This window comes from Heloderma suspectum, chromosome 9, assembly GCF_057233095.1.
Source record: "Heloderma suspectum isolate Gila_16-S chromosome 9, 16-S_ref, whole genome shotgun sequence".
NCBI lineage: Eukaryota > Metazoa > Chordata > Lepidosauria > Squamata > Helodermatidae > Heloderma > Heloderma suspectum.
Genome location: NC_139466.1, coordinates 1,119,550 through 1,130,555, shown reverse-complemented (window position 1 = coordinate 1,130,555; position 11,006 = coordinate 1,119,550). Strand labels below are relative to the sequence as shown.

The 11,006-nt window shown below is 61.4% G+C and overlaps 1 protein-coding gene across 1 annotated transcript; it reads right to left on the bottom strand.

The window, feature by feature from the left end:
* Nucleotides 1–2,078: 2,078 nt before the first annotated feature.
* RAB9B (RAB9B, member RAS oncogene family) lies at nucleotides 2,079–8,541 on the bottom strand. Its single transcript, XM_084813387.1, has 2 exons — nucleotides 8,442–8,541; nucleotides 2,079–7,091 (listed from the first exon to the last, which is right to left on the bottom strand). Exon 2 carries the CDS (start codon nucleotides 7,069–7,071, stop codon nucleotides 6,463–6,465), a length of 609 nt encoding a protein of 202 aa, XP_084669513.1. The 5' UTR covers nucleotides 7,072–7,091; nucleotides 8,442–8,541; the 3' UTR covers nucleotides 2,079–6,462.
* Between the last annotated feature and the right edge of the window lie 2,465 nt (nucleotides 8,542–11,006).

Sequence of the window (11,006 nt, the reverse complement as noted above, 5' to 3'; positions counted from 1 at the left end):
ACCCCTCTCCAAGCAAAGGCATTCTGCTGCTCCCTTCCGTCCCCTCCCCACCTTCGTAGCCTGATATCCATTCCAAGCACCCACAGGCATGGAGGCCTGTGGCTCCCTCTCCCAAGCATCTCAATGGAGCGCACTGTCCAAGGGCTCTCCCACACAGCACAGGCATGCTCTCAGCCCCGGAAGGGCCGCATGGGTGTTCAGCTCGCCAAGAGCTGGGAACAAGCCGCATAAACAAGGCATGCGCTCGTGCTGCCGGAGCTGGCTGCTTCCCCGGGGGCCAGGGCTGCGGCAGCAGTGCCCAAGGAGTGCGCGGGAGGCAAAGGGTCTTGAGAGGGCCAGCAGGCTTCCTTGGGGGACACAGGCCAGCATGAGAGCAGAGGGAGAGCAGCATCCTGCCATCCAGAGGCTGCCCTAGGTCACTTGTCACAGAATGCATGGGGGAGGGTTCTTGGTGTAAGCAGGAGCAGGGCCAGGGCAGTGGGGGCAAAGATGACTCAGTGGCAGAGCCCCTGCTTTGCCTTCAGACGGTCCAGGTTCAGTTCCAGCACTAACAGGTAGCAGAACTAAGCCAGGCCCTGGAGACTGGCTACTACCAGCCAGGCGAGGCAATCCTGGACTAGACGGACCACTGGTCTGGCCTCTGTTGAAGGCAGAGCTCCATGTGTCCAGGGGTGGCCTCTCCTCTTTCTCAAATGGCCATCTCTACAGAACAGGGTGTGTTGGGCTTGAACACACTGTTATTGTGCAGGCTCAGCCCCTCCCAGGCCTCTGGATGACCACTTCCCACGATACAAGAAGCTACTCAGACTGCAGGCTGCGGCTTGGAGTCCACTCCTGTGGCAATCCCCAAGAATGTCAGGATGCGCCGGACATCCTGCCACCAGCCAAACTGGGCAGAATTTGTGCCTGGGGCAGGGGGAAGAGACTCGGGGTCCGAGGGCTTAGATGGACAGCAGAAAGACCTTCTTCCTGGGCATGAAGCCATCCCCTCTCGGATCGACCCAGGGGCAAAGCAGGGGAGTGAAGGGGTCACAGCAAGACGGACTTCTCTTTTGCGTCCCAGACAGAGCACAGAGAAAGCAGAGCAGCTCAGACCAGAAAGAGAGGGAGAGCGGGATGCCCAAGAGGCTTTTGCCCTTGAAATGCATCCGTGGTGGGCTCTACGCCCTGGAGCCAAGGGCCCCAATTCCACACTGGCCAAGAGGGTTCGCCAGAGGTGGAGGTTGTTCACCTTCTCTGCTTTTCAGTCTCCTCCTCATGGCTGAAATGTGAAGTTAACTCCCTTGGTTCAAATTAAGCCACATGCACCAGAAACCTCTTTAGAATTAGAGTTGGAAGGGGCTCTTGAAGATCATCTAGCCCGACCCCTACTATGTGCAGGCTCTGCATTAGCCCGGGGGGGGGGGGCTGTTCCATAAGGCAAGGCTGCCCACGTGGTGACTCCTACTGTCTGTGATGCACATACTGCTTCCATCAACTCCTTAGCCCACTTCCCAAGTGCAGAATCTCAGTGAGCCAAAGACCCTCCTGTTAGCTTTTGCAGCTGTCACAGAGCAGCCATTAGATACACCTGCAGGCAAGTTTAGAGACACCTGATGAAACCCCTCTCCCATGATACTGGAACCCAGCGGGGTCCTCCCATGAAACTGATTGGTGGGAGATTCAGGATAGACCAAAAGAAGGAATTCGTCACACAGCACAGAGTCAAACTATGGAGTTTGCCACCACAAAATGTAGTGATGGCCACCAAGTTGGATGGATTTAAACGGGGGTCAAATACCTGGAGGAGAAGGCTATCTGTGGCAACTAGTCCTGATGGCTCTGTGCTATCTCCAGTGCCAGAGACAGTGAGCACCACTGCTGGGGAACATGGGTGGGAGGGTGCTGTTGTGCTCATGCCCTGCTTGTGGGTTCCTAGTTGACTGCTGGTTGGCCACTGTATGAACAGAACGCTGGACCAGATGGACCCTTGGTGTGATCCAGCAGGGCTCCTCTTATGTTCTAACCAGCTGCAGCTTGACCTGGACCTGCACCATTTGCTTTTGTTAGGGACAAAATGACAAGGAGAAATTTGCCATCCCTTTAATACGTTCACACTTTATTGGCTTAAATACAAGTCAGTTTTGCCTCTTTACATTTCTAGCTCCTTTTGAGTGCAAAAGGCTCAGGACCACTGTGAAACACTGGCCCCATCTACACGGGGCATTGACTCTGGCTCTAATGCACCCCCCAGACGATTGTAGCACATGCCATATGCCCCGCTCTGTAGCAAGTGTGATTTCATGCTGCAAAATCTGTTTTTTTTGCACACTCATCTTCTGATGGATTTTTCCTGTCATGGAGGCTTCAACGCTGTTTGGGAACCTGTGAGACCTCAGCTGCCTTTGGAGCAGGCTGGGGGGAGCAGTGCTGATTGGTGGGAGGGAAGGTCCTGCCACTCAGAAGTTCCTCACTCTAGTCAATTGCACTTCATCAGTAGGAGGGAGAGAGGGGTCAGGAGAACCCCTCTGCCTGCTCTTTTTTAAATGTCTGGACAAGCATACGTGCACACAAGTTTAATGAGTTTAAAGGGCGATTGCCCCCAAGTGACCCCTACTCCTGCCAAGAGAAGATGGACACAAGGGGGGATGCTGGCTAAACAGGTCTACTCAGAAGTAGCTCATTCTCTTCCATTGCACTTCATGGAGCACGCAAGCGAGGAGTGGGGCTGGGCACAAGCCTCTTGGTTTAGAATAGAATAGCAGGGTTGGAAGGGGCCTACAAGGCCATCAAGTCCAGCCCCCTGCTCAATGCAGGAGTCCAAGGCAGAGCATCCCTGACAGATGGCTGTCCAGCCTCGTCTTGAAGGCCTCCAGTGTGGGAGAGCCCACCACCTCCCCAGGTAATTGGTTCCATTGTCGTATTGCTCTTACAGACAGGAAGTTTTTCCTGATGTTCAGCCGGAATCTGGCTTCCTGTCACTTGAGCCCAGATTTAAATCTCCGCTCTTACAGAAGAGCGAAGGCATGAAGGGCTGTCATGATTTTAAACGCTGACTGACCCCAAAGGAGCCTTCTTCTTCCTGCCGAGGAAGGGTGGACACAAGGGGGGATGCTGGCTGAACATGTCTGCTCGGAAGTGGCTCATTCTCCTCCACTACTCCTTACTGAGCACATGAGCAAGGGGAGGGGAGGGGAGGGGAGGGGAGGGAGTCAGCCTCCGCTCATTTGCTGCCCCACACCCACGCAGCTGGTGACGCCCAGTTCTACTCGTGGAACTCCACCCATTAATGTGGCTTCGGGTGCTGTTTGCCTCACAAAAGCGGGTTTAAAAAAATGTATACACTGCTTCACTGGCTACATTTGCCCCAGGAAGAGCAAACCCGATTGCATGAAAATCCGGATTTAAACATAATCGCCTCAGAAAGTGCCTCCATGTAGATGGGGCCTCAGAGAGAGGGGGAGGGAGCAGACAGGAAACGCAGGGGGTTGGGAACATGAGGGGGCACTGCAAGGCACACCCCACACCCTGGAGCCGGTCAGTGGGCATCCAATGCATTTTGGAATGAAAACAGCAAAATGACATCTTGTGCCACCCTAAAAACTATCACATTTAATATGTGAACTAGAAGTGAATTCTTCAGATGCACTGTTATCTTAAGTTGGCAGACACATATACAAAAGGTTGTGAGGGACTTGGGGATAGGGAATGCATCTGATGAAGCAGACACAAAAGTGTACAGTATCACAAATGTGTTAGTCTTTACGGTGCCACAAGACTGTTACTTTTGCTGCAACAGATCAACGTGGCTACTCATCTGGAAATGGCTTTGAAATAAGTGATTCAGCAGGATTTCACACTTACCACACTTATCCCTTTTTTCCTATTAAAAATGAATTTTAAAATACACCAGCCCAGTAAAATATTGGGCCATAACATAAATGTTAAGCATCTTTTAGCTGCTAAAGATCCCGAAGGAGACGCTTGAGGCTGTACAGGGTATGGATATGCACCGTGCAGCTCACAGGACTGGATGTGGTCTCTGTCCTGGATGTTTTCCAGGACAGTCCCCGATACCCAAGGCAGCACCACAGCAATGGCTCCTTTTGCCAGCAACGCCACAGGACTGAGAGCCCAGTTGCTGCGCATCTCAAGGCATCACCCATTTGGCCTATGCAACAAGGAGTTCAAAGGTTTTGCTCATCTATGCTTGGGCCGTTTCAGAAGCCAGGTTTGCTGGGTTCCCAGCTACAAAGAGGGGGCTCAACGCACCGGCTTGCAGGCGGCTCATCATGACCAAGCACAAAGGAAACACCGGGGGTGGGGCGGCAGGCTTCTATCAGGGCTGTGGTCTTCAAAGTCCACACATGCGTCTCCCACCGGTTCCCTCAAGGCTTCCAGGGGCGGAGCCCATTCAACCCAAAGCCCCAAGCAGCAGCTTTGCACCCGCTGACACATCTTTCCATGCAACGATGGGCTGCAATTTCCAGGGGAGCCTGCAGAGGGCGCCCGTTCATCACCTGGTGACAGAGGCAGAGCCGCGGAGGAGGGCATCCAGTTCACAGCTCCCGAGCAAGGGCAGCCGCTGCTTAGCAAGGCCCAAGGGGCTGCAGCCCCTAGGCCTTGCTGCAGCACGCTCCCCCAGGACAGGTGCAACTGGAGGACACACAACATTCGACATGTCTGCTCCACTACCACAGAGTGGAGGAAATGGCGGTGACCTGAGTGCTCTTGGCACACCAGGACCAAAGACCCAAGATGGCCAGTTTATGGGTACCACTTGGTCGTCCATGCATGAAAAACTCCTACCTGCACGGAAGCCTCGGATTCCAGCTGAATCAAGGCGGCAGCGGCAAATGCTTGGCACGCTCTCTTCCTGCTCTAGCCTGGCCAGACCAGCAGGTCTTGGAGAATGTATTAGAGCCCCCTGCCCACACACACACATGCACGCGCGTGTTTCCCTGGGGAAGTCGGCTTGGCCTCCCTGCTGCTGGGGGGCCTTTGCGGGGACAACACCCATCCTGAGCCTTAGCAGCCAAACTGAAGCTGAAGACCCAAATTTGGTTCTTAACACCACACAGTGCAAAGGAACTCTGCTGCCATGGGGCCATCGAGGCATCCCACTGGTTCCATTCACATCAAAGATGAGGAACGTGGGAACGCGCCCCGAGAGAGCTGCTCGAGAAGCACCATGTGGGCCTCACCCCTTTCTTGCCATGGGCCTGTGACAGCGCAGCAAAAGCCCCCACTGGACAGCCCTCGATGCCAGGAGGGCCCTCTAGGAGGCAGGCAGCACAGCCAAGGGCAGAGGAAGGAAAGGGCTCCTCTGCGCCCAGGAAGCCTCAGGCCCACGACAGCAAGCGCAACCAAGCCAGGCTGCAGTGTTCACCCATGTACCCCTCCCCCAGCCCTGGAGCTTCTGCCTCTCCAAAGGACCAGAGTGGGGCCACGTGGGTGTGCTCGCTGCAGTCGCTGCGTCCCACAACAGGACGGAGCGCAAAAGCAGCCAATTCAACGGGGATTCTGCTTCTCCCTGCTCCATCTACAAGAGATCCCACCACCAACCCTTGGTGAACAGCCAGATCACATGCAGCCGTGCTCACAGAGCCACCCCCACCCCTGCACTGCCTTCTGCCCCCCCCCCCAACGCAAGCAGGGCCTGAGCCCCCTTTCTGACCCTGCCAATACGGGCCCCTCCCTGGCCCAGGGGTCTTCCCTCCCCAGTCCCCTCCTCCCCCTGCCTCCCAAGCCTGCACACACTCTTCCCATCAGAGAGGGAGCTCCTCTGGGCACGACTCCCACAAAGCCAAGCGCCTGAGGGACGTCGAGCGAGAGCAGCGATCCCTGGGGAGGAGGAGCAAAGAGGGGGGCAGGTGGTCAATGGGGCAGCGGTCACTCCACGGCGTGGCTCTGCCAGAGCTCATCAAGGCAGGGCGTGGTGGGGGAATCATGCTTGGCTCCCCTGCTGCTCTCTTAAAAGCCCCCCGCTCTGACGGGAACATCCTGGAGGGCAGCTGCAGCAGATGGTGCCTGACTTCGCTCACTCAGTGTGGTGCTGGCTGCAGACTTCGGCTCCCGCTGGCAGCACTGGCTGCCCGTCTGATGGAGGGGCTGCAGCTCAGGGCACCCACTTCGCAGGCCGAAGGCCCCCATTCCAGTCCCCGGCACCTCCACAGCAAACAGCTGGGCAGCAGGCGACTGGAAAGGGGCTGTTCTCTGCCTCAAAACCCGGAGAGCTGCGGCTGGTTGGAGGCGGCCACCTGGGCCAGAAGGACAAGGAGCCTGACCCGGCAGGAGGCAGCTTCTTCCCGCGGTCCTGTAACACGAGGAGGCCTGGAGCATGACTCAGCGGGCTGCTGGGAGTGCTGCGGGGGGGGGGGGCTCCTTCCAGCTCCCGTCCCTCTTGCGGCATGCTCGCCCCCCTGCGCCTCTCCAGCGGGATGGCCGGCTCTGGCTGCCTCCCCCTCCATCGCCGGGCTGCTCTCAGCAACATGACGCCCCCCCTGCCTTGGTGCTGGTGCGCAGGTCGATGGTGTGGCCCAGCATGCAGTGCTCAAGCTGCTCCTCCACGGCCAGGACTTGCCGCACGGCCTCCTCGAAGGCCACCGCCACGTTGGTGTCATCCTTGGCGCTCGTCTCCAGGTACGGGCAGTTGCCGTGCTCCACGCACCAGGCCTGGGCCTCTTCGGCGGCCACCTGCCTCTCCCGCTTGTCCACCTTGTTGCCCAGCACCACGAAGGGGAAGCGGTCGGGATCCTTCACGTTGGCGTAGCAGACAAACTCCTTCTGCCAGTGGGCCAGGTTCTCAAAGCTCTGCCGGTCGTCTACGCTGAAGGTCAGCAGGCAGCAGTCCGCGCCCCGGTAGAAGGGGGTCCGCAGGCTCTTGAAGCGCTCCTGCCCTGCCGTGTCCCAGATCTGGAGGGTCACGAAGCGCCCGTCCACCTCCAGGTCCCGGTTGAGGAACTCCACCCCAATGGTGTGGAAGGCCTGCGAGTCAAACTTGTTGGTGACGTAGCGATTCATGAGGGAGCTCTTCCCAACGCCCCCATCGCCCAGGAGAAGGACTTTCAGCAGCAGCGATTTCCCACTCATGGTGGCGGTGGCGGCACGGCCTAGAACAGGCAAGCACAGAGTGAGCGGGAAGACGTCTCCGACCACAGGCCACGCCTGGGCGGGCTCACACTCCCCCTTCTGGTAGAGGAGACATGAGGGCGGGCAGCTGTGACGGGCAGGGCAGGGCGGTCTGCGGCACCGATCGCCAAGGCTACCTTTGGTACGGCTAAGCACCTCTTTGCACCCCTCACACACACATTGGCCTATGGCTGCCGTAAGATGTGGCAATGATGGCCACTGGATCAGGTGGCCCTGAAGGGGGACTAGACAAACCCAAGGAGGAGGCTGTGGTGGAGGAGGAGAAAATCCCATCAGTGAGGATTGTCAGAGAGAGCCGAGTGGAGCCCACCCTATCCAGAGGCCACAAGTGCCCCTGAAGGCCAGCTGCTAGGGACAGCTCTTTGCCTGCTGCCCTCTGCTTGTGGGCTTCCCGGGGCACCTGGCTGACCACTGAGGGAAAGAGTGTGCTGCAGCGGAGGCACCTTGGTCTGAAACAGCTGCAGCACCCTTCTGGGGCCGTTCCATGACCTCACCATTGAATATCGCGCCAGGAGAAGGGCCCTGCTGGGCCAGACCAAAGGCCTCAGCCAGCAGCTCCTCATGGAGGGTGACGCCAGAGCTGGGATGGCTGTGGCCGCCTCCAGCCTCGGGGTGCTGGGCCCACTGAGCGGGAGTGCTGCAGCTGGCCTCCCTGGGCGGCCTGCGTGGGAGCACAAGGCTGCGCCCGAGAGGCCCCTTGGGTCCCGGCATGCTGCCGCAGCCCAGCCTTCCATGCCCACCGTGGCCAAGCGGCTGCCCCGGGAAGCCCCAAGCCAGGCATGGGCGCAAGCCCGCCCTCCCGCTCCCTTCCCCAGCCACGGGAGGCGCGGCGAGCGGGGGCGGCGCCTACCCCCTTCCAAGGCAGGCTCGTACAAGCCGCGTTTGCGACTGCGAGTCCGGGCCCGGGGGCGCAGCCGCTGCGCTGGAGGCACGCGCCGGGGAGGGCCAGGGCGGCGGGCCCTCGGGGCCGAGCGGGGGGCCGCCGCGGGGCCTGCAGCCAGCGCCCTGTCCCGCGGAGGGGCCGCCAGCATCCCAGGCCCCGAGAGGCGAGGCAGCGGCAGCCGGCTTCCCGCGCGAGGCCCCACGGCCGCCCTCGCTCCGGGCGGCCCCAGCGGGAGGCGCCACGCGCGGGCGGCCGCTGGGCTCCGGGCGGCCCTGCGCGAGGCGCCCTCGCCCTCCCGGGCGCGGCTGCTCTGGCGCTGCGCCGCCGCCCGCGGCCCCGCCCGCCCGCTCGCCAGGAGGCCCCGGCGCCCGAGGGGCGGGAGCCGGCGCGGCGCCCCGCCCCCGATGAGCGGCCGCGCGCGGCGCACCTGCCGGCCGGGTCCCGGGCGGCCCGCACGCGCGGCTCCCTCCGGCCCTCGCTGGCGCGTCCGTCTCCCGAGAGCAAGGCGGCGCGGCGCGGCGCGGCGGGGGCCGGGCGGCCGCGAGCCAGAGCGCCCGCAGCGCGCATGCGCCCGCAGCACGCGGGCACCCCGGCGCGCCTCGCCGGCGTTTCCCGGCCGCCGCCAATCAGAGGCGCGCGCGGGCCGGCCGGGGCGGCGCGCGGGGGGCGGAGGGCTGCGCTCCCGCGGCGGGCGCGCGGGCGCCCGGCGGCCGATGCTGGCCCCGCGCGGGCTGCGGAGGCCCGGCGCGCAGCGGCGGCCCTCCCTCCCTCCCTCCGGCCGGGCGGCGCCGGGCGCGGGCCGAGGCGCGGGGGTCCGGGCGGGCCCGCTGGGCGCCCTCCGGGGCGCCCGGCAAGGGGAGCGGCCCGCCCGCGGCCCAGCGCCGGACGTGGGCGGAAGGTTAGGCCCGGCGGCGCCCGACTGAGGCGCGCTGCTCGGGAGGGCCCCGCGGCGCCCGGAGGGGCTTGCGGCCAGGGCGGGCGCCGGGCTCCGCCTTCTGCCCCGCACCGTGGCAGGCGCGGACGGAAGCGTGGCCCCCTCCTGCCCTGCAGCGTCCGCTTCTGGCTCCGACAGGGCGCTTCGCCGCCTCCGCGGAAGGGCGCCGGGAGGAGGCCCGCGCGTCGGCGCCGGCTGGCCTGCCGGCCTTCTCTGGCGGCAGCCTGCGGCAGGGCCTGGCTGGGCGTTCTTGGCGCAGGGAGCCTTTCCGGCGGGAGAGCCTGGTCGATGGCCGGCGCTTGCGGCCGTCCGAAGGGCGCGGCCGGCGGCGCAGCGCCCGCGCAGCCGCGCCCTGGGGGGCGAGGGCGCCTCGCGCAGGGCTGCGTGGCCCTCCGGGACCCGGCGGCCGCCTGGCGGGGCGCCGCCGCCGAGGGAGCCGCCACGGGGCCTCGAGTGTGGCAGCGGCGCCGCCCTCGGCAGCCCCTCCTCTTGGCCCTCGACGGGCGCCTTCAGCGCGGCTCTGCAGAGGCCGGCTCGTCCCCGGCCGCCGCCTCCCGCGGCCTTTGCGCGGGGCGGACCCAGACAGGGCAGCTCTAGTTTTATTGCCGGCTAGTGATTATTTTATTACATTTTTATAGTTATGTTACCATAATTGTCAACGGCTTTGACTGTTCACAGGAAAACAGTATATAACCCTATATAACAGACAAGTGCTTTACAGGAAATAAACGTGCCCCCCAGGGTCAGAAGCCCGGCTGGCCCTACTGGTGGCGAAACCCATAAGCCAGAAAGGAGGGAAAGGAACGTGGAAGCTGGGTCGATGCCAGGGCCCTCGGAACAGGCTGAGGAAGTCACCTGGCGCTTCCCAGCAGCTGCTTGGTGCTCGGGGGGGGGGGCAGGAGGGGCTTGCCGGAGCGGGATGCCCCATCACACGGCTCTTGTGTTGACTCCCGCGGTTTGACTTTGGGAGCAAAAGCAAACATGCTGTGAGGCTGTGCCAAGTTTGCCAGGAAACTTTGACCGTGCAAATGTTGGAAGATGGGCAGCGGGACGCTTCGGGCCTGCAAGGCAGGAGAGGTGCACTACAGCACGTGGAAGAGAACAGAGGGTGCCCCCCGTGCTGGGCGGGGGTTGTGTGTAACTGGGCTTCCAGGCTGGTCGAGTCCACATGTTTCCACTCTGGGTTCGTGTTCTGGGGCTGCAAGGAGGAAGGTGGATGCTGCTGAGGGCGCAGAGAAGGGGCTTTGAGGTGGCTTGCTGTCCCCGGTGTTCATTTGCCCATGGGAATGCCTTGCAGGGCAACGCATGGGGATGCAGTGGACGCCACACGGCTGCAGCAGGGCCTGCCTGCCTGCCGCTCTTGGTTCCCAGACTTCCTGCTCTTTAATGCCAGCCCAGCCCTGACCTGTTGGTTCTGTTTGTTCCTGCCTCAGGGAGTGCCCTCAGTTCTCCTGACCTCTTATGGTGGGAGGAGGGAGAGATGCCAGGCATAAAGAATTCAGCAAATGTTTCTTGGCTGAAACACGCCTGCAAAACAAACACCTTTTGTCCCTGCCGGCCATGGATTGATATCGCCAATTCACGCCAAGTGGGGAGTGCAGAGGACTGAACTCACTCGCATGAGACGCTGGGAACATGTTGTCCCCACCCCTAAAGCACGTTTGCATTCGTGGGCGCTGTGTGGATGGTGGTTGCCCAGGTGCTCTGGGCAGCAGTTGGCTAGTGCCTGAGATACCAGCTGTGACCAGTGGCAGAACGTCTCTTCCCCACCCCCAGGAATTGGCACTCATTTTAAACATAAAGAGATTTAAGAGATGTGTGTGTGTCTGTCTGGCAGCCCCCTGCCTGCTCACCCAGCCCTTTGAACAAAACAAAATAGCGGTGGTCACCAAGAAACGTTCCCCTCTCCCCTTTTTGCTGCTTTTAATCGTGGCTCAGCACCTCCAGGGCATGGTACAGCTGGAAGTGTGTGCAGTTGCTTCTGGATTGGGACCACTGCAAACACCCTGCTAAGGTCACTTTATAGGCTTCATGATTGTCTGGAACTGCTCCAGAGAC